Below are 21869 nucleotides of genomic sequence, written 5' to 3'. Positions count from 1 at the left end.
CTTCTAGAATTCTGACCATCTTTGTTCTCAATCTATGAACATTTTATAAGGCATCCTAAGGGCTACAGAAGCAATTCCCAACTGGTATTACAAGAAAATTGTTTTGAGGGCTATTTAATGGTTAAGTGTAGGAAAATCCACTCTTATGGTATTAACTGCCAACCATGAAACAAAAGTAAAAAGGCTTTCTAAATGCAATGTGGTATCCTGGGTTGGATCCAGGAGCATAAAAAGGAAATTACTGGAAAACCAGCAAAATTTTAAAAGTCTGTAGTTTAGCCAGTAGTGTTGCACCAATGTTAAACTCAGTTTTGACAAATGCACCATGGTAATCTACTATGTTACATTAGGGCAAATTAAGTAAAGAGTATAAAGGAATTCTCTGTACTATGTTCACTACTGTTCTATTAAGTCGAAAAATTATCCTAAAATATAACACTTAAAAAATAATAATAAACAGGTTTTTCATTTACTCCGGGTCATGCCAGAGTGTTCAATGTAAAAGATACATCATGCATCTTCAGGAGGGGATCTTATTTCCATGTTTATTCCATATTCTCAAGCCCTGGTGAAAGGTTTAGTAACAGTATCTGCTATGGACTTCTATGCATGTAATTTCTTCAATTCTAGGCAAGAGGCTTTATGAATGCCATTATATAGAGTTGGAAATGGAAGCTCCTCAAAATAGCCTTCTATTAGCCACTCAGAAAAAGTGGCAGAGCCAAGTGACAATTGTAGGTTGTACCTTTTCTTTCTTTTTTTGAGATGGAGTCTTGCTCTGTCACTCAGGCTGGAGTGTGGTGGCACGATCTCAGCTCACTGAAGACGGCGCCTCCTGGGGTTCAAGTGATTCTCCTGTCCCAGCCTCCTGAGTAGCTGGGATTACAGGTGCCTGCCACCACGTCTGGCTAATTTTTGTATTTTTAGTAGAGATGGGGTTTTACCACGTTGGCCAGGCTGGTCTTGAACTCCAGACCTCAAGTGATCTGCCTGCCTCAGCCTCCCGAAGTATGGGGATTACAGGTGTGAGTCACTGTGCCCGGCCAGGTTATGCATTTTCTATCCTGGCAAGCTGATGACTTAATAAAAAATGAACAGTTAACATCTACATAGCACATATTACACAGCAGGTACTGCTCTCAGTGCTTCTCTTGGAATACTCTATTTAATCTTCTGACCACTTCAGAATAAAAACCAAAAAACATTCTTAAATAAGCCTACTACTATAAAAATTAAAAAGTGGGAGTATTAAGTTATCTCAAAATTTGTCCGAAGCAGAGCTTGGGTGGGACAGAGCTGAGGAAAGAACTCTACCCAGGGGGGATGTGGGTGGACAGACAGGAGCAGCCTGGCAGGAGGCGCTAACGTTTTGCTGAATTCTTGTAGTTTTTCTTAAAAATTATTCGCCTACATTTTACTCCAAAATAGATCCACACTTGTTTTACAGTAAAATATTTCAAAATATTTGCCAGGTAAATTTCTTAATTTCTTCCTGAAAAACCTTTCAGAAAAACGACCAGTTAAGGCAAGAGGCGCTTGTGGGGCACTGCCTCATAAAGTAGCCCCTGCCATCAGCTCTCCCGTGTGAGAGGCCTGAGCTGGGCGCTCGCTGGGGTCCCCTTAGGCCTGAGAGGCCTGCACACTGTGCCTCTGCCGGCCCCTCCCAGACGTGGCGGAGAAACACGTGGTGAGGAGAACCAGGTATTCCCAGGGTTTAGGACACATCTGCTGGCCTCACATGGAGCTCCTCTCCAGACCCAGTCTGCTCACCCAGGGGCTCGGAGTCCTTCTGGCCAGCTGTCCTGTGCACCATGGCTGGAAACGTGATCGTCAACTTGCTGTTGTGTTCCTTTCGGACAACAGATCGCCCAGTCCTGCGCAGGAGGACAGTTGTGATTGAGGAGATTAAAAACCCGTAAGATATTTAATAATAGCCATGAGTGACTGCCCAGACCCAGAGACATCTCACCTGGGGAAAGGGCCCTGATACTTACTTGCAGTGGGGACAGCGCTTAGCATTCATATGTGCCTTCCAGAAAACAGCAGTGAGCTTGCTCTTGCTCTCACACACGTTCTTTACCTGTTTTTTTAAAAAAAGTCAGAGAACCTTGGAGTGCCATTTTGAAGAGAATCCAATATATTTACTTTATTGTTTTCACCTTTTATTTTTAACCAGAGGAAACACTCCCACCACCACTTTCTTAAACAAAATCTTCCATAGACCCCTAATATAGTTGAGCTCTGACAATTACTGAGCAACCTCTTTAAACCTTCAGTTTCCTCAATTATAATACGGGAATAAGAATAGTAACCACCACAGCAAGCTCTTACTAAGATAAATAATCACGAATGCAGTGGGGGCTTGAAATACAGCCAGTACTCACTAAGTGCTAGTTACTTTCACTTGTAAAAGGAAGCCCTCTGGATGCAGCTGGTCTGCCTCAGAAGGACCTCAGGGTTCTGAGGAAGGCACATCCACAGTCCAGCCCCATGAGTGGCTCTGCACCTGGCAGCAGATGGGAACCATCTGGGAGCTTTTGTAACTCCATTTGGACCCTACCCCAGACCAATTAAATCAGCATCTCTGGTGTGAAACCCAAGCAGGAAGTGAAGCAGATTTCAAGACTAGTATCACAGGTGAATTATCTACCCATTCATTCATTGAACAAATTAATACTTAGGCAGTGTATGGAGGGAAGAATAAGGTAGCGGTCGGTTAGAGACAAATGTTGGAGAAGGGAAAAAAGACCTGATGCCATTTTTTAAGAATTGGCTTGCTGGATGCTATACCAAAACCAACTAATGTCACATAATCCTCTCACTGGTCCCGCAGGCAGGCATTAGAGATTAGGTAGTGGACACTCAGGCACAATTGTGCAACTTGCAGGTCTCATGAGAGACAGAGTTCAGATTCAAACCCTGGTCTACTGTGGGAAGCCAGAAGTATACGCAAAGGACAACACAAAGGGAAAGTGATAAAATAATGCCAAAAACAGCATGGGAGAAAGACAGTGTTAACTCACATGTGCGCCCTGGGACCCCAGGAGGTTGTTCTGCACAATTTCAGCTGTGTATTGTTCTAATTCCTCCTGAATTTCAGAAGCAGAGGGATCAGCATTTTCTTCCAGAAACTGGAAAACAAAGAGGAAAACCACATTATCACGGTAATGTACACCTCTGATGAGCAGCACAGCTGGGACCAGCCTCTCCAAGGGTGGAAAAGATTCATTTGAAGGGAGAAAAAGAAACCATGGCTACTGTGTTGCACTTTCAAAAGAGTGAGACAACATATAGCTGTTAAAAAAAAATCAAACGAGGTCAGGCATGGTGGTTCACACCTGTAATCCCAGCACTTTGGGAGGCAGAGGCAGGTGGATCACTAGAGCTCAGGAGTTTGAGACCAGCCCGAGCAACATGGTAAAACCCCATCTCTACCAAAAATATAAAAAGTTAGCCAGATGTGGTGGCATCTACTTGTGGTCCCAACTAGTTGGTAGGCTGATGTGGGAAGATCGCTGGGAGGGGGATGTTGCAGTGAGCCAAGATCGTACCACTGCACTCTAGCCTAGGTGACAGAGCCAGACACCATCTCAAAAAAAAAAAAAAAAAAAAAAAAATCCAATGAGAACATCCTACTTCCAATAATGGTGGGCTAGATTCCCCAGACCAAACCTAAGACTGCAAAGAACCAAGATATGATGCTCCCCAGGAGCCCTGGCCTTGAGTGCATTTTCCAATGCAGCAATTTTGAACTTTTTATTCACAAACCCTCAAATCATGTAGGAAACAGAAATGAAAGTCTTAACCTAAGCCGGGTACAGTGGTGCCTCTGCAGTCCTAGCTACTCCAGATGCTGAGATAGGGGCTCGCTTGAGCCCAGGTGTTTGAGGTTGCAGTGCGCTATGATTGTACCTGTGAATTGCCGCTGCACTCCAGTGCTTGCCTAAGCAACACAGTGAGATCCTGCCTTTAAAAAGAACAAATTTAAAAACCTAAAGCTTTTTTAGTATAAGGTTAGAAATCTAACAGGAAGCCATCGTTCTTCACCCCCCGACACATAAACACAGTAAGCTGGAACACAAAGGGCTGTACTCTCAGGAACTACCAGCCCTTGTACAATCACTCGGGCCATCCAGGGAGCTTGAAGCGTTGAACCTGGATAATGACAGTCCCAAGTTGGCAGTGGTGCCATGCACACAGCAGAAGCAATGAGAATCTTCTCTGGAGAAGGCAGCATCATCCTAGCCCTCAAATTATTCCCATAAATAATTTTTATTTTTACATTTATTTTTTATAATTATTAGAAAACTAAAGGTAGCATCTTGTTATGTTGCCCAGGCTGCTCTTTAACTCCTGGGCTTGAGCAATCCTCCCACCTCAGCCTCCCAAAGTGCTAGGATTACAGGCATTAACCACTGTGTCCAGCCCCAACAAAGAATTTTTAAAGGACAATGACAGACAAACTGTCAAAAATAAATACACAAGGGGACAGGGAAAGGAGGGAGGGTTTTTGGGGACATAAACAATATGCTGACATTGAACTAGACTGTAAGGGTGATGGTTACTTTGTATTGGACTGTACATACAATTAATGCATTTTTGTGTATATTTTACCAAAAAAAAAAAAAAAAGATTAAGGTATAATAGTAGGCACCATGAATAATTTTATGCCAATAAATCTGAAACTTTAAATGAAATGAGGGAATTCCTAGAAACATACAACTTACTGTAAGCACTGGTTTAAGAAAATCCTTTCTTTCTCTTTCTCAATCTCTCTTTTGGACAAATGTGACCATGAGTTAACTTTTTAGCTCTGTTCCCTCGGAAACATAATAAAAGTAGAAACAGGCCAGGTACGGTGGCTCACTCCTGTAATCCCAGCACTTTGGGAGGCCAAGATAGGCAGATCACCTGAGGTCAGGAGTTCAAGACCAGCCTGGCCAACATGGTGAAACCCCATCTCTACTAAAAATACAAAAAATTAGCTGAGCATGATGGCACTTCCTGTAGTCCCAGCTACTCAAGGAGGCTGAAGCAGGAGAATCGCTAGAGCCTGGGAGGCGGAGGTTGCAGTGAGCCAAGATTGCACCACTGCACTCCAGCCTGGGCAACAGAGCAAGACTCCGTCTCAAAAAATAAATAAATAAGAGTAGAAATGTCAGTTGTGTTATTAGGCAACACTACTGATGGTAAAAATGACCCCAATTGGTTAGGCTATATCTGGACTGGAAAGACCACAGCTCTGAGCTTCGCTGGGTCCTAGTTGAGCATATCCTAGGGTCCCTGGAGGCACAGCCCACGGAACTGTTAGAAACAATATTGATTCCTTTCTGGGAGATGGGGCTTCTACGCCAGGGTGGCTCCCCTAGCCGCTGAAATGATCTCGTTCCTTTGCTTCTGAGTAGTCGTCAGTCATGTGGGGAGCCAAAGACAACTAGTCCCTGTGAGGACACCTGCTGAAGAGAAATGTGTGGCACTGCCCTGCTGGCGCACTATGTCTCCTATCTCCTCCAGGGCATTTTAAAGAGAGAGAGAATTATCTACCTCGGCTGGGCACAGTGGCTCATGCCTGTAATCCCAGCACTTTGGGAGGCCAAGGTAGGTGGATCACTTGAGGCCAGGAGATCAAGACCAGCCTGGCCAACGTGGTGAAACCCTGTCTCTACTAAAAATACAAAAATTAGCTGGGCGTGGTAGCATACGCCTATAATCCCAGCTATTTGGGAAGCTGAGGCACCAGAATCACTTGATGCTGGGAGGCAGAGGCTGCAGTGAGCTACGACTGCGTGGCTGCACTCCAGCTTGGGCAACAGTGAGACTCTGTCTCGGAAAAAAAAAAAGAATTATCTTACTTATTTTATGAGGCTGACATAATCTAGATACCCAAACCCAAAAAGACAATAGGAGAAAGGAAATGTAAACCGATCTCACTCATGATTACAGAGGCAAAAATCCCAAGTATAATATGAAGAAATCAAATCCAACGACATATTAAAAAGGCAATATATCATAAACAATTTGGGTTTATCCCAGGAATCCCAGGTTAGTTTAACATTAGGAAAGGAAGGGAGTCATTCACCATGTTAGCTGGTTTAAAAGGACCCAAATTATCTGAAAATTTCAGTATACATTGAAAAGGTATTTGATAAAATTTAATATTTAGCCACGACAGCAAAATAGGAATACAAAGGAGCTTCCTTAATCCGATTAAAAACTCAGTAAACACCATGCTTAATAGTGAAATGTTGAAAGGTTCCCTATTTTAAGGGTATAATTTATTTATATTTTGAAACAATCTCAAATTTATAGAAAAACCGCAAGTATTTCCAGAAATCCATCTTTCTTGAGCCATTTGACAGTACACTGCTGATCTGATATACCATCAACCCCAAATACTTTGGTGAACATTTTCTATAAACATGGACACTCACAAATATGACCATGATACAATCATCAAAAAATGGTAAATTAGCACTGATAAATTATTACCTTCTAATCCTCAAACACCATTCAAATTTTGCCAACTCTTTTAATAATACCCTTTACAGGCTGGGAGTGATTGCTCATGCCTGTAATCCCAGCACTCTGAGAGGCCGAGCCAGGTGGATCCCTTGAGGTCAGGAGTTCAAGACCAGCCTGGTCAATATGGCAAAACTCGTCTTGACTAAAAAAATACAAAAATTAGCCAGGTGTGGTGGTACGTGCCTGTAGTTCCAGCTACTCATGAGGCTGAGATGGGAGATCGCTTGAACCCTGGAGGCAGAGGTTGCAGAGAACCGAGATCGTGCCACTGTACTCTAGCCTGGATGAGAGGGCCAGACTCTGTCTCAAAATAATAATACTAATGTCCTTTATAGCAAAGGACTAAAAGACTAGAGACTAAAAGACTAAAACACTTTTTAGTCTCTTTTGTTTAGAATAGTTCCTTAGTGTTCAACTTTAGTCATTAACAGCTTTGAAGATTAAAGGCAAATTTTATAGAATATCCCTCAATTGTGGCATGTCTGAAGTTTCATCATGATCAGATTTGGCTTAACGTCTTTGGCAGGAATATCCAGAAGCAATGTTGTGTTCTTCTCACTGCATCCTATAAGGGAGTGCATGATTTCAATCAGTACCATCAGGTATGTTTCACTTTGATCACCCAAGTAAGGGGGTGACTGCCAGGCTTCTTCTCCATTGTAAAGTTATCCTCCCTCTGACCTTTGTAATTAATAAAGACTATGTGTGTGTATACGGGGGAGGGTACTTTGTGAGTAAGTAGCCTGTTACTTAAACCTTCAGTCACTCAATTCATTTTTTCATTTATATCAACATAAAAGTAGGTTCATGGATTCCTACTTCATTCGATGGGTTATAATCATTCAGTATCATCGTTTATTATATGCTCGAACTGTCCTAGATTTGGCCAGAGTGGGCCCTTCACACAGTCTTCTGTGTTCTTTGGACATGTCCCATTGTTCTTTGGGCACATACTTCCTTTCTGGCATGTGATATTCCAGACTGGTCTTGTACTTTCGCTGTCCCAGCTCTAGATCAGCTATTTCTCCAAGAAGCTTTTTTAGTGGAGAATGGTATTTAGAAAACAAGAAGGGGGTGCTAGGTGTGCCCATTACTATCACTCCCCCTAGCCCTTCCAGGGACAGGGCCAGGGGAAAATACATGTGTACACACACACTTTACACCAGAACTTTTAATTCCATTTTAACAATACAGGATTAATTCTGTCTTCTCTCTTTCATATATTTGTAATTCTCTTTTCTGATAGTTAAAACCTGGCCCCCATTATCCTTAAGTACATATTCAATCAATTAAGAACTTATTCATCAACGTCTCTCTCTCCCTATATGTAACCACTCTCCCACCACTGCCGCCGTCATCCCCTCCTCTGTATGGAGCCCTCACCCAACTTGAGCTCAAGTTCCACATGAGTCCACCCTCCTTGTGGACCCCACCTCCTTATCATATTTGGGCTCACACACCCCACGCTGGGCCACCCCGCATGGGTACCCTCTCACTTGATTTGGGCTCTCACACTCTAAGCTGTGTCTTTATCTCCAAATGAACACCCTCCTTACCCTACTCGAGCTCTGGTATTCCACACAGGGCTGCCCGCACGTGCAGGGATCCCCTCTCACTCTGCTCTGGCTGAGTCCCCCCTGTGCAGGGACACCTTTCCCACGAAGCTTTGCTCACTCTCCTGGGGCTCAGACACCATGTATTAGGCTGGGTCTCTTTGTGAAATCCCAGCTTGCTCCGCCCACCTTATGTCTTCAGCACTGAAGTATCCAAGAAGAGGGAGGAGAAGAGGAAAGGGGAACAACTTTTCTTTGTGACAAGAAATAAGACAAAGATACCAACTACCACTTCAACACAGTAATGTAGATCCTAGCCACCAAAAGAAAACATATAAGGATTGGAAAGGAACAAAAAAGCCAGTATTTGCAGATATGATTGTATTGAAAATCTAAAAATATCTACAGACAAACTGTCACAATTGATGAGACAATTTTGCCAGGTTGCTTCATATATAATCAATAACATTTTTATATGTCAACAAACAAAATGAAAATTCAAATAAGGTATTTTTAATAGCACCAGAAATTCTGATGTAAATATCAACTATGAAAAAAATATCTCTTTACAATAGAGATCTGGTCAACGCCACCTTATCCGAAAGTAACCAGTCAGAGAAATTAGGCAAGAGAAAGAAAAGGCATCCAAACTGAAAAGAAGGATGTAAAATGTCTCTGTTTACAGATAACATAATCTTATATATAGAAAAACCTAGACTCTACCAAAAACCTCTTAGAACTCATAAACAAATTCAGTCAAGTTGCAGGATTAAAAAAAAATCAGTAGCATTTCTATACACAAACAATGAATTAGCTGAAAAAGAAATTAAGAAGGCAATCCCATTTATAATAGCTACCAAAAAAATACCTAGGAATAAATTTAACCAAGGATGTGAAAGACTCTTTTGGAAAACTGCAAAACAGTGATGAAGGAAACTGGAGAGGGTACAAATGGAAAAACATCCCGTACTTATAGATTAGAATAATTAATACTGTTAAAATTACTACACTACCCAAAGCAATTTGTAGATTCAGTGCAATCCCTATCAAAATACCAATGACATTCTTTGCAGAAACAGAAAAACAAAAAATTGTAACATTTGTATGGAACCACAAAAGACCCTGAACAGCCAAAGCAATCTTGAGCAAAAAGAACAAAGCTAGAGGCATCACACTACCAGAATTCAAAATATACTACAAAGCTGTAGTAACCAAAACAGTAGGGTACTGGCATGAAAACAGAAACATAGGCCAATGAAAACAGAGAACCCAAAAATTAATCTACATATCTACAGCCAACTGATTTTTGCAAAAAGTGCCAAGAATATACATTGGGGAAAAGGACAGTGCCTTTAATAAATGATGCTGGGAAAATTGGATATCCATATGCAGAAGAATGAAACTAGATCTCCACCCCTCCCCTCTACAAAAATCAACTCAAAAATTGATCAATGACCTAAATATAAGGTCTGGAAAAATATTTTATGAATCAGACCTCGAAGCACAGGCAACAAAAGCCAAAATAAACAAATGGCATTATATCAAACTAAAAAGCTTCCGCACAGCAAAGTAGTCAGTCAATAAAAAGACAAGCTATGGAATAGGAGAAAATATTTGCAAACTATTCATCTTAGGGGCAGAGGCTTAATATTCAGAATATATAAGGAACTCAAACATCTCAACAGCAAAAAATCCCAAACAATTCAATTAAAAAATGGGCAAATCATCTCAACAAACATTTCTCAAAACACACACAAATGGCTAACAAATATATGAAAAAATGTTCAATGTTACTAGTCACTGGGAAAACACAAATCAAAACCACAGTGAGGTTTCATCTCATCCCAGTTAGGATGGCTATCCCCAAAAGACAAAAAAATAACAAATGCTGGTGAGGATGTGGAGAAAAGGGAACTCCTATACACTACACTGTTGGTGGGAATGTAAACTAGTATAGCCACTACAGGAAACATATGAGGGTTCCTCAATAAACTACAAATAGAACTACCATATGATCCAGCATCCCACTATTGGGCAATTATCCAAAAGAAAAGAAATTAGAATATCAAAGAGGCAGCACTATTCACAATAGCCAAGATATGGAACCAACCTATATGTCCAATAATAGATAAAGGGATAAAGCAAATGTGGTAATATATACACAATGGAATACTATTTAGCCATAATAAAGCATGAAATCCTGTCATTTGCAACAACATAGATGGAACCAGAGGACATCATGTGAAATAAGCCAGGAACAGAAAGTTAAACACTACATGTTCTTACTCATATGTGGAAGCCAAAAATAGTTGATCTCATAGAAGTAAAAGTAGAATAGAGAATACTAGAAGCTGAGAAGGGTAGGGAAAAGAGGGGAACAGGAAGAGATTTGTTAAAGGAGATAAAATTACAATTAGACAAGAGGAATAAATTCTAATGTTCTACCCCATTATAGGATGACCATAGCTAACAATAACATAGTTTCAAACAGCTAGAAGGAGAATATTGCATGTTCGCAACACAAAGAAATGATGAATGTTTGAGGTGATAGATATGCTAATTATCCTGATCTGATCACTATACATTGTCTGTATCACACCACCATTATGTACCCCATAAAATATGTATAAATATTATGTGTTAATAGAAAAAAAGACTGGCTGGGCACAGTGGCTCAAGCCTGTAATCCCAGCACTTTGGGAGGCCGAGACGGGAGGATCACGAGGTCAGGAGATCGAGACCATCCTGGCTAACACGGTGAAACCCCGTCTCTACTAAAAAAATACAAAAAACTAGCCGGGCGAGGTGGCAGGCGCCTGTAGTCCCAGCTACTCGGGAAGCTGAGGCAGGAGAATGGCGTAAACCCGGGAGGCGGAGCTTGCAGTGAGCTGAGATCCAGCCACTGCACTCCAGCCTGGGCAACAGAGCGACTCCGTCTCAAAAAAAAAAAAAAAAAAGACCAAAAAACCAAACACAAAAAGTAAACAAAGTAAGCATTACCAATAGGTGAACAACCTGATATCATAGGCGTCCTAAAATGATGCAATACAAAGTACCGTGTATCATGTAGGTTGTATTCTTGCCAAAAAGTGAATCTAATTACAGGAAATAATCAGACAATGTAAAATGTAAGAAATCCTATCAGACAACTGGCCTTGAGCCTCCAAAAAAGTCAGTATCATGAAAAAGAACTCTCTACATTACAATGTTCTACTTTAAGACCAATCAAAGAAATGTAACCATCAAAAGCAATGTCTTTTGATTGAATAAACCTTGACTGAATCCTCGGTCCAGAAAATCAGAAAAAGCTCATAAATGGATTAAATGGTATTTCACTATTGTTTCTATTAACATTCCTTTTATTATTCTTATAGCTTCCTGTTTTCACACTCAGCTATTGGTATCCAGTTATAAGATATAAAGATCAAACGTTCTGGTGACTATCGGCATGGTAACTAGGACAATATACAAGCATCTCTAGTTCTCCACCACTTTGTGTTTCCTGATTTCTGTGACCACCACTACCCACCTACCCTGTTCAGAATTCTCTCAAGCTCGTAGACTGCTTGTAGGGCCCCGACTTCCAGAACCCTTAGCTGGCAGAGTAAGAGGTGAATCACGGCCCGGGGACAAGTCAGCATGTGGCAGTTTAAACAAGAGCCCCGAAGCAGCAGGTACAGCTTCTGAAGAGGGAATAAAAACGAACAGGATATTAGAAAGAGACACAGTAGTCATGGTGATTTTCAGTATACTCACAAGTTTCTTCGTGTAGTCAGTCTTTAAAAACTCTACTTCAGCCTACATGCTTAGAAAGGTCTTTGTTATCTTAAGAACCAGATAAATATTCCCTTCTATTTTCTTTTAAGGTTTTATTTTAATCCATTTAGATTTGAAATTTACTTTGGGCGTATGACCTGAGGTAGAGAAATATCTTTATTTTATTCCAAGATTTAATTAAGACCCTTCTTGGCCAGGTGCGGTGGCTCACGCCCGTAATCCCAGCATTTTGGGAGGCCAAGGCGGGCGGATCGATCACTTGAGGCCAGGAGTTTGAGACCAGCCTGGCCAAGATGGTGAACCTGTCTCTTGTAATTTTTGTAAAAATACAAAAATTAGCTGGGCATGGTGGCACGTGCCTGTAATCCCAGCTACTTGGGAGGCTGAGGCACAAGAATCACTTGAATCCAGGAGGCAGGGGTTACAATGAGCCAAGACCGTGCCACTGCACTCCAGCCTGGGAGACAGAATGAAACACTGTCTTAAAAACAAAAACAAAAAAAGACACTTCTCTTTAACATGATTAACAGACAAAAATCATGTCCATGTATACCAACATATGTGTAGCTTAAAAAAAAAAAAGTCCTGCAAGTGAGGTTCGCTGAAATAAAAAGCTGAAAATGTACAAGCATGACTCTACACAGAAGCTTAATTCTGACCTCACTGTTGGGCTTTCTGGGGCTTTGCTTCTCCTGCCACCACCCAAGAGCCTATAGAGACACCTGAAAGGCTCAGGGAGGCCTTGAGAACACTGAAGCTCGCTCTATTACCAGGCAGGTGCCACTGAGATTTCTGAAGAGCACAAAGCCCCTGAAACAAAAGGTGTAGGGAATGAATCTGAACCCTCCCTGGCCCTCCACGTGAATGGAATCAGGCTGTGGCTCTACTCAACTGGAAGCAAACTGATATTCATTTATTTAGGGCCACAGGGTAAGTTGAAGTTATTGTATTTGGCTCAAAGCTTCAAAATCTCATTCTACAGAATGCTTTCATTGGAGTGTCTGGGGCTTAACGTCCTTAGACCACTCTTGTGGGAGAGAGGCAGAACTCATAAATCCCACCAGCAGCCCTGAGACTCACACAACTGAGGCAGCACTTACATCGAAGAGGAGAGGGTTATACACCGTGAGTGGGAGCTCAATGTGGCCCAGGTGCCCGGAGCAGTTGTTGAAGTCCTGCACGCAGGTGGAGCACACCTCTTTGGAATCTGCAGGACCCAAAGCTAAATCGTACAGGCCATTTGCCGATGGGTTCCCCAGGCTGTCCAGGTACCGAGGGTTTGTAATGGATTTAACACTTAATTTCCTAAGGGGATAAAAAAAGACCAAGAGGAAAGCTAAGGTTACCAACCTCTCTGATATTTCCTTTCCAGCACAAAAGTATAGTTAAGTGATGATTTAATGCCTGCTTGATCGCTCTGGAGGGCACAATCTCTGTCTGCCTTGCTCACCAGTGGACCCCAACACTAAGTGCAGAGTTGGTACCCAACAGTTAATAAACACATATGTGCTAAATGAATGAGTGGTAACATCTTAAAAACAGATTTAGAACAAAACTTGCACTAAGTATATTGATAAACTGTTTATAAAAACGAGTTAAGCATCTACTATACACTGACTGCTTCACAGGCAGCATTATTTCGTCTTTTTTTTTTTTTAAACAAGGTCTCACTCTTGTTGCCCAGGCTGGAGTGCACTGGTGCAACCTTGACTCACTGCAGCCTCGAACTCCTGGGCTCCAGTGATCCTCCCACCTCAGCCTCCCGAGTAGCTGGGACCACAGACAAGTGCCACTATGCCCAACTAATTTTTCGATTAATATTTTTTTTGTAGAGACAGGATTTCGCCATGTTACCCGGGCTGGTCTTCAATTCCTGAGCTCTACAGATCCGCCTGCCTCAGCCTCCCAAAGTGCTGGGATTACAGCAGTGAGCCACCATGCCTGGCTGCATTATTTAGTTTGATCTTAATCCTCTGAAATGGTCATCACTACATGTACTTTTCAGGGGACGAAACCAAGGCTCAGGGAATTTAGGTGATCGAATCCAGGTGACACAAACAGAATGTGGGGGAGGCAGGATATGGAATAGACTTAACTCCAAAGCCTACGTAGTTCAGTGAAGGGAATGTGATGCAACAATCCCTGTATGCAGAAATAGTAAATTTGACAACATTAAACACATATAAGCAAACCTTAAAAAAGGTTTCATCACATTTTATGTTTGGTTTGAAAGGTGCTCCCATAGGACACAACTATGTTTAGTAAGCTAACTTTGCTTTTTTACAACTTTCTCCTTTCTGATTTAGAAAATAAAGACAAAGAAACCATCCCAATCTCACAGGCTAGAGGAAATCTGAAGGTTGAAAGGAGAGTCCCCTAATGATGTAAACACTCCCTTTAATAAAGCACAAAAATAGTGTCAAGTTTTCATGAGTGGTGACATGTTCTGAGTGTAAAACGATGTTAGTCTATCAGGAATTAAGCTGCTCAGATCTAGAAGATTCTATGTGGCATGGCCAGTGTCACTCTAAGGGTCAAGGCGACATGGAGGCAGATCTGCTGTTGTGGCTGTTGTCTATATGGTCACCTTGCTGCCAGTAAGCTAATTTCATGAGAAACTTGATCTAACTCAAAAGTTGTGTGTGTGGTCTCTACCCACAAACCTAGAGTCTACCTGCAACCTTGAACTGGGTAACATTGAACAAATTACTTACCTTTTGTTCTTTAATCTTAACTTTTGAAACTGTAATAAAATATATATATGTATTCATCATCTTAACTGTTTCAATTAGTACAGTTCAGTGGTATTAAGTACATTTGCATTATGCTACCATTACCATTCTCCACCTGCAGAACCCTTTTTCATCTTGTAAAACTGAAACCCTGTACCCGTTATACAATAATTCTTCATCTCCTCTGCTACCATCATTTTACTTTCTGTTTTGATTAATCTGACTGCTCTAAGTACCTTATATTAAGTGGAATCACACTGTACTTGTCCTTTTGTGACTGGCTTATTTCACCTAGCACAATGCCCTCAAGGTTCATCCATGTTATAGGATGTGTCAGAACTTTTTTCCTTTTTTTATGGCTGAACAATATCCCATTGCATGTACATACCACATTTTGTCTATCAACCCATCCATTGATAAGACACTAGGGTAGTATCCACTTTTTCACTATTGTGAATAACGCTGCTATGAACATAGGTATACAAATATCTCTGAGACCCTACTTTCAATTCTTTGGATATGTATCCAGAGGTAGAACTGCTGGATCACATGGTAATTTTGTCTTTAATATTTTGAGAATCCACCCTACTGTTTTCCATAGTGGTTGCACCATTTTACATTCCCACTAATGGTGTACAAAAAGGTTCCACTTTCTCCACACCCTTGTCAACACACACTACTTTGGTTTTTTGATAGTAGCACCCTACTGGATTGGAGGAGCTTTTTATTTGCGTTTCCCTAATAATTGGTGATGTTCAACATCTTTTCACATGCTCACTGGCCATCTGTATGTTTTCTTTGGAAAAATGTCTATTTAAGTCCTTTGTCCATTTTAAAATTGAATTTGTTATTGTTGTTGTTGAGTGGTAGGAGTTCCTTTTATGTTCTAGATAACAATCTCTCATCAGGTACATAATTTACAAGTATTTTCTCCCATTCCATGGGTTGCCCTTTCACTCTGTTGACTGTGTCCTTTGATAACTACCTAATTTTTTTCTCACCTGAAGTCTGGGCATCGCAGCAGCTCTATGAGGACGATTAGAAGATAACATATAGAAAATACAGTGTCTGGAACAAAGTTCCTCTCTCTTTGTTGGGTAGAGGAGAAAGTCCCTCCCACCACTACAGGAGTGGGATGAAGAGTAGGGGCAACCAGCAAGGATTCCACCGGAGAGAGCAGAGTTTGAGATCAATAGACTTAGGTTTGAAGAAGACTTTTGCCACTTCCTAGAGAGACATTTTGTTCTCTGGGCCTGAATTTTTTACTGGAGGTGCCACCACAAATGGGTGTTGTTAAGAACTGAGAATGGGTGTCGTTAAGGACTGAAAGTGCCAAGCACTGAGCAGCTAGCTCCTCCATCCATCTATTCATACACTCAACAAATACCCACTGAGTGCTTACTATGTGCCAGATAGCATAAAGTGCCAAGGACACAGACAAGAACCGCTATGCTTAAGGGCCTTACATTCTATTGGAGGAAGAGGAACAGACACAAAATAAATGTATAGTCTGTTACATGGCAGGAAATGCTATGACGAAAAATAATACAGGGAAAGGGAAGAGCGGAGTAGTCAAGTGGTCCTAGAAGCCCACTAAGGAGGTACTTGGGCAAAGGCTGAAGGAGTTGAGGGAGCAGGCCATACAGTCACCTGGGCAGAGGGTTTTAAAGGAGGAAGAAGCAGGGAGTGCAACGGTCCTGAGGTGGATGTGTGCCCGTGGTGCTCTGGATGCAACAAGGAGGTCAAGGTAGCCGGAAGAGGTGAGATCAGAGAGGTAACAGGAGACTGAAATGGCCCCTGCAGGCCATTTTTAACTCAACCCTAAACCAGTTTGAAAACTCCACAGTTATCTTTTTAAAAATTCAGGAAACTTAAAACACTTTTGCTTTTGGATGAAATCGTATCCACTTATGGCGGTGATGATATAACTGGAATTTCTGGGCTAGCACACTGTTACCACTGACACCAGAGCTCAGGAGTTTATTCATCCATTTATTCAGACTTGAGGATAAAAGACAAGAGTGGCATATATAAGAAGCTCAAGAGTACTGGAGGAAGACAAATATACGTAAGCACAAAAAGTGACTAAAGCACCATGACAGACACACTGTAACATGTGCAAAATGACCTCAGAAAATGAGGGAGGTGAACTGAGCTTTCAGGTGTGTGTGTGTTGGGTAGGGGACAGAGGGAAATACCTCCTTTTGGCTAAAAGGACACTGCAGGCAGAGGGAATAGCTTAAAAAAAGACCCAGATGTTGAAATATGAATGGCAGTTTCTGGAATATGCAAGTAGTTTAATAGGGCTGGAGAAGGGATGATGTTATAGCTAAAATCAGCATTGGACTGATCATGGGAGACTTTGCAGGCTATGCTAAGAAAATGTCCTTTATCTGAGGGAAATGGAGAACGTTTGGAGGGTTTTAAGGGTGACAGTAGCATGACTACATTTGCACTTTGCAAGAATAATTTTGACAGCAGTGTGGAGTATGCACTTGAGAGGTGTAAGGGGAAGGTGGAAGGAAAAGACAATTCAAACATGAGATAAGGACCAGAGGGAACACAGTAGCAATTGGGAGAAAAAGGAGAGTAAAGAACAAATAGACATGTAGGTGACACAAAGTAAGAGCCCAATAAATAAGTTAGATGTCAAGAGAGATCTAGAATTATTTTCCAATTTCTAGTGACCGTCTTGCACTAGGTACACCATTTTGGAGGGGTAAGTTACCCCTCCCTTTGAAGAGGGGTGCATGTTGAGTTTTTTTTTGTTTTGTTTTGCTTTTTGTTTTTGTTTTTTGAGACAGTCTTGCTCTGTCGCCAGGCTGGAGTGCAGTGGCGCAATCTCGGCTCACTGCAACCTCCACCTCCTGGGTTCAAGCGATTCTCCTGCCTCAGCCTCTCAAGTAGCTGGGACTACAGGTGCCCGCCACCGCGCCCAGCTAATTTTTGTATTTTTAGTCGAGACGAGGTTTCACCATGTTGGCCAGGATGGTCTCGATCTCCCGATCTCGTGATCCGCCGGCTTCAGCCTCCCAAAGTGCTGGGATTACAGGCGTGAGCCACCGCGCCCGGCCATGTTGAGTTTTTGATACGCATTTAAGATCTCTGTGTGAAATTTAAGTAAAGATGTCCAGACAGCTGAACAAATGGGTCTGAAAATCAGGGAAAGAAATTTGCGTTGGGGATTTAAATTTGAGACTACAAATCATGAAAGTGGTGAGATTGTCAAGGGGCAATATTTACCATGAGGAAAACAACATTACCAGAACAGAATCTTGAAGAACATCAACATTTAAGGAGTAAAACGAAGTACAGACTTTGCTCACCAATGTGTCATTAACGCCTAGCTTGGTGCCTGGAAACAACTGGATGCTTAATAAATGTTTGTGGGGTTATAAGACTGATAGAGGAAGAGAGGGAGGTAGAAGTATTTGTCATAAAAATAGGAGAACTTGAAGACAAATAAGGTTCTGGAAGAAAGGAAAGTTTCAATAGAGTGCATTGGAGAATGTCAAATGCTACCGTGATCAAAATGAAGACTAAAGAGAGTTCCCTTGATTTAACAACCAGACAGAGAACATAACGGGGTCCTAGCAAAGAGAAGTTAACTTGAAGGACAAACATTTTATAAACAAGAGGAAACTTACTACGTGCCTAATTAACCATGTCAGGTACATTATGGTTAATTCTACAAACGCTTGTTAACGAGAAGACTGGCAGACGTTAACGCTGCAGACCCGGAACCTCCCCACCCTTACACTCCCCCACTCCCAGCGCAAACTCTTTCCCCCAGCCCCACCGGACTCTAGGCAGTCCACGCCGGCCCAGGAACGTTCCCAGAACTACGACTCCCAGCAGGACAAGCGCCAGACAAGCCAGGACTCAGAGGATTGACTGGGCGCAAGGGCTTCTGGGAATCGTAGTTTAGGGCGCCGACCTCAAGAGCCAGGCTGGGCAAGCTACCCGACCAACTCCTTACTTGAGCTCTTCAGCCGAATACATCCCGAAGGAAATGCCCTGCAGCCGCCGCCAGGGCATGTTCTTGGAGATCAACATCCTCCAGGTCCGTTTTGAATTCCAACACCCAGAGAGACGTTCCACTCACCACCTGACTATTCTTAATTCAGCCTCAAGCTCGGAGGCACCACGTGATTCAAAGTGCGCTTGCGCGCGGAAGAGGTCGCAGGAACGACATTTACTTGGATGAGATCACTTCTACATGGGGGGGAACAAATAGTTGTACGACTCTCTGCTCGCTCATTTATTTTGAAAACAATAAAAGATATATAAGACATCAAAATAATTATTTAAGAAAATTCCTCCGAGGCAAATGAGGTGTATAGAGCTTTTAGCTTCCGTGACAAAGTCTTTCAAACCATGAGCTTGCAACCTCCCATTTTATGTTTGCTTTCGTCTTCTTCCGCTTCAGCCAATAGCGGAGCTGTTCCCTGCTCCCCGCCCACTTCGCCCCACCTTCCTGAAGGTCGAGGCGGGCTTTCCCAACCTGCTCTGCAGAGAAGTTAAAGATGGCGGCTGTAGCTGCTGTTCGCTGGCTGGGCCTCCGCAGCAGGTTTGGCCAGCCGCTGACAGGTCGGCGGGCGGGTCTGTGTGAACAGGCACGCAGCTGCAGGTAAGAGACGCTTAGGGGTATCCGCGAAGACGACTGCAGAGTCACCTTAGTCCTATGTTTCCCAGCTTGCTGTGGGCGTAGGCACGATGAAGTGGTTTGCTCATGCGCGCCCTTGGGGCCGCGTGCCCTTAAGGCTAGGTACGCGGAGATGGCCCATTGAAATAGGGTTCGCAACGCATTTTTTCATTAGAGAAATACTTATTGTTTGCTTGCAGTATTCTGTAGTTACCACCCGCAAAGCTGGGTCCCTGCCCTCATGAAGCTTACGTTCCAGTGAGCGTGGCTATTAGCAACACTACCCCAAATTAAAAATTATCCGCCATTACTTATTTTAACCCAATCAGGAGGAGCGAGGAGAGAGTACAAAATCTTCCCACATAAAAGGCGATCTCTGGTCGCCACGGTGGGGTCTTTGGCTAAAGAAGTTATCAGGTTTTCATAAAAGCAGAAAAGTCTAAAAGATCTCACCATGCCCTTTTGATCTGTGATTAGCTATAGCTTGGAACCTGTATGACCTATTTATGTAATATTGTTTTCACTCAGTACACACAGTGGCATTGTGGGAATATGAGAGGCAGTAATTTGTAGTGAAAACTTGCTGAAAGCCTAATTTTAGATTTAGTGTTTGCCATTCACTTAATTGGATGATAGACAGATTTCCTCATCTGCAGACTGGAGTTGGTAATAACCATCCGAAAAGTTTGTGAGGTATAAGTGAGATATGTAATTTACAATTTTTTTTTTATATGTACTCTCCCTTAGTTCCCCTCAAGAAAGAGAAACCACTCCATCTGATACTGCAGAAGCCTTTGTGCTGCCATTCAATGTCAGTCCTTCTTTTCCTGGTAGCCCTCGTTAGCATTTTTCTACTCGTTTTCTTTGCTTGAAGCACAATCTCTCCCTCAGCATCCGTTCTCAAAATAACCATGATCTCTGTTTTAAGGTCATGAGAAACAAATAGCGTGACTTGAAAGAGTTGATCTCTTTCTGAAATGTCCTTAGCTTAGAGGGGTATTCTTGTTTTAAAATGATACCTGAAACCAGATACTTACTGGAGGAAGTATCTTTCTATGCAATCACATCTTGACAACTTTCCGAATGTTACCGGTGCCAAAAATTTCATATTGAACCTCTGAAAATAGAAAATATTAGCAATTCCAAGTCTGAATCAGGCTTTATGTATTTGATACGTTCTTGATTGTTGAAGGAAGTGGAATGAAAAGCCATGGGTGATCTTCCCTATGTTGTAATTGCTTTAAGTGAGGTAGTCCTTTCTGATGAGGGCAGTAACTATATAGAAGCAAGAGCTCACTAAATTGTTCTTTTTAATGTCATAGTGTTTTGGTTCCTGAAGTTGAAATTCTTGCATTTCAAACCAGATTGTACAAGGGCCATTAAAAACTTTCCTCCCCCTCTGCCATGTATGTAATGAGATTGCTTGCTTCCAAAAATTTTGACTAGATGGGCATGGTGGCATATGCCTGTAGTCCTAGTTACTCAGGAGGCTGAAGCAGGAGGGTCACTTGAGCCCAGGAGTTTAAGGGTTCAGTGAGCTATAATTGCACCACTGCACTAAAGGCTGGGCAATGGAACAAGACCCTGTCTCTAAAAAAAAAACCGGTTTTGACAGTCTTGTCTATATCTTATATCCATTCGTTAATGATACTGAACATGCTGTACAGACTGTCTTCTCAGCATTCATTGACATGAGTTATCCAGTTTAATCCGTGATAATTGGAGAATTTGGGCACAAAGTACACACAGGTGGAGGTGAGCTGGGTACTTGATTAAGGACTATTAGCTTTAAGGCTTTTGTTTTTTTGCAGATTTTATTCTGGCAGTGCAACCCTCTCAAAGGTTGAAGGAACTGATATAACAGGTATATTTTAAAATATGTTGAATTCTATTTTTATATCAACACGTTGGATTCCATTGTAGTACTAGGAAACTGAATCATGTTTTATTTTTTACATTAGGGATTGAAGAAGTAGTAATTCCAAAAAAGAAAACTTGGTAAGTATTCTATCAGTGTTCATTCAGCAAATGGTTGAGTGCTTACTATGAGAGAAACATAAGGGTTAAGTAAGGAGACAGTGACGGGAAGAGCAATAGGAGAGCATTCTTGAAGAGAGAGTAGCTGAGTGGGGAGAAGCTAGGAGTTTAAAGGACAAAAAATAGAAAGGTGGAGAATAGTGAGTGAATGAGCAATGAGATTTACTTAAAAGAACAATTGAAAGATATTTTGAATTAGTGTGGGTTAGTATTTACGTGGTTAATAATACATGGTTATACATGAACATCATTATAATTTTTTTAAAGGAAGTTCTCTCACTTGGTTGGAAGAGCAGACAAAATTACTGTCTTTATTATCTCTAATGTGGTAAAATAAAGTAAATGGTGTGGACAGCAAAATTTGGCTTTTTTATTCAGTGGATGTATCCTTGAACAAATTGCCTCATCTCATTTATTCAATTTGTTGAATATGTAGGAACTAAAACTTCACAAAAGTGCTTGTTACAGTGTAGTACTATTGAACACATTTAATGGCCCCTTAAAAAGCTAGGTCTTAAAATTATGTGACCTAAAGACTCGGGTTCATTAAAAAGCCTTTTTAAAAAACTTCATTAATCTGAATTGTGTGATTATTTCAGGGAG

At 41.7% G+C, this 21869-nt stretch overlaps 2 protein-coding genes across 14 annotated transcripts in view; one reads left to right on the top strand and one right to left on the bottom strand.

The window, feature by feature from the left end:
- The window catches only part of POLR1A (RNA polymerase I subunit A), an 82844-nt gene extending 64123 nt beyond the window's left edge, over nucleotides 1-18721 (bottom strand). The window contains exons 1-6 of one of the 2 annotated variants that reach the window (XM_005575390.5): nucleotides 18564-18721; nucleotides 12953-13157; nucleotides 11609-11758; nucleotides 3024-3131; nucleotides 1995-2080; nucleotides 1771-1874 (exon numbers count right to left, since the gene is read on the bottom strand). In XM_005575390.5, coding sequence (XP_005575447.3) covers nucleotides 1771-1874; nucleotides 1995-2080; nucleotides 3024-3131; nucleotides 11609-11758; nucleotides 12953-13157; nucleotides 18564-18640 — 730 coding nt within the window. In that variant the 5' untranslated portion in view covers nucleotides 18641-18721. The remainder of the gene's footprint in view (nucleotides 1-1770; nucleotides 1875-1994; nucleotides 2081-3023; nucleotides 3132-11608; nucleotides 11759-12952; nucleotides 13158-18563) is intronic. The other variant, XM_015433461.4, reaches the window with a different exon arrangement.
- Nucleotides 18722-19097: 376 nt separating this feature from the next.
- PTCD3 (pentatricopeptide repeat domain 3) overlaps nucleotides 19098-21869 on the top strand; it is a 31502-nt gene continuing 28730 nt past the window's right edge. For all 12 annotated transcript variants that reach the window (XR_012422081.1, XR_012422090.1, XR_012422088.1 and 9 more), the window contains exons 1-3: nucleotides 19098-19214; nucleotides 21041-21093; nucleotides 21191-21227. Coding sequence is in view for 2 of the 12 variants with exons in the window: in XM_045368948.2 (XP_045224883.2) it covers nucleotides 19111-19214; nucleotides 21041-21093; nucleotides 21191-21227 (194 nt within the window). In the remaining 10 variants the exon portion in view is untranslated. The remainder of the gene's footprint in view (nucleotides 19215-21040; nucleotides 21094-21190; nucleotides 21228-21869) is intronic.

This window comes from Macaca fascicularis, chromosome 13 (assembly GCF_037993035.2).
Source record: "Macaca fascicularis isolate 582-1 chromosome 13, T2T-MFA8v1.1".
In the NCBI taxonomy this organism is placed as follows: domain Eukaryota; kingdom Metazoa; phylum Chordata; class Mammalia; order Primates; family Cercopithecidae; genus Macaca; species Macaca fascicularis.
This window is presented reverse-complemented; position numbering and strand designations above follow the sequence as displayed.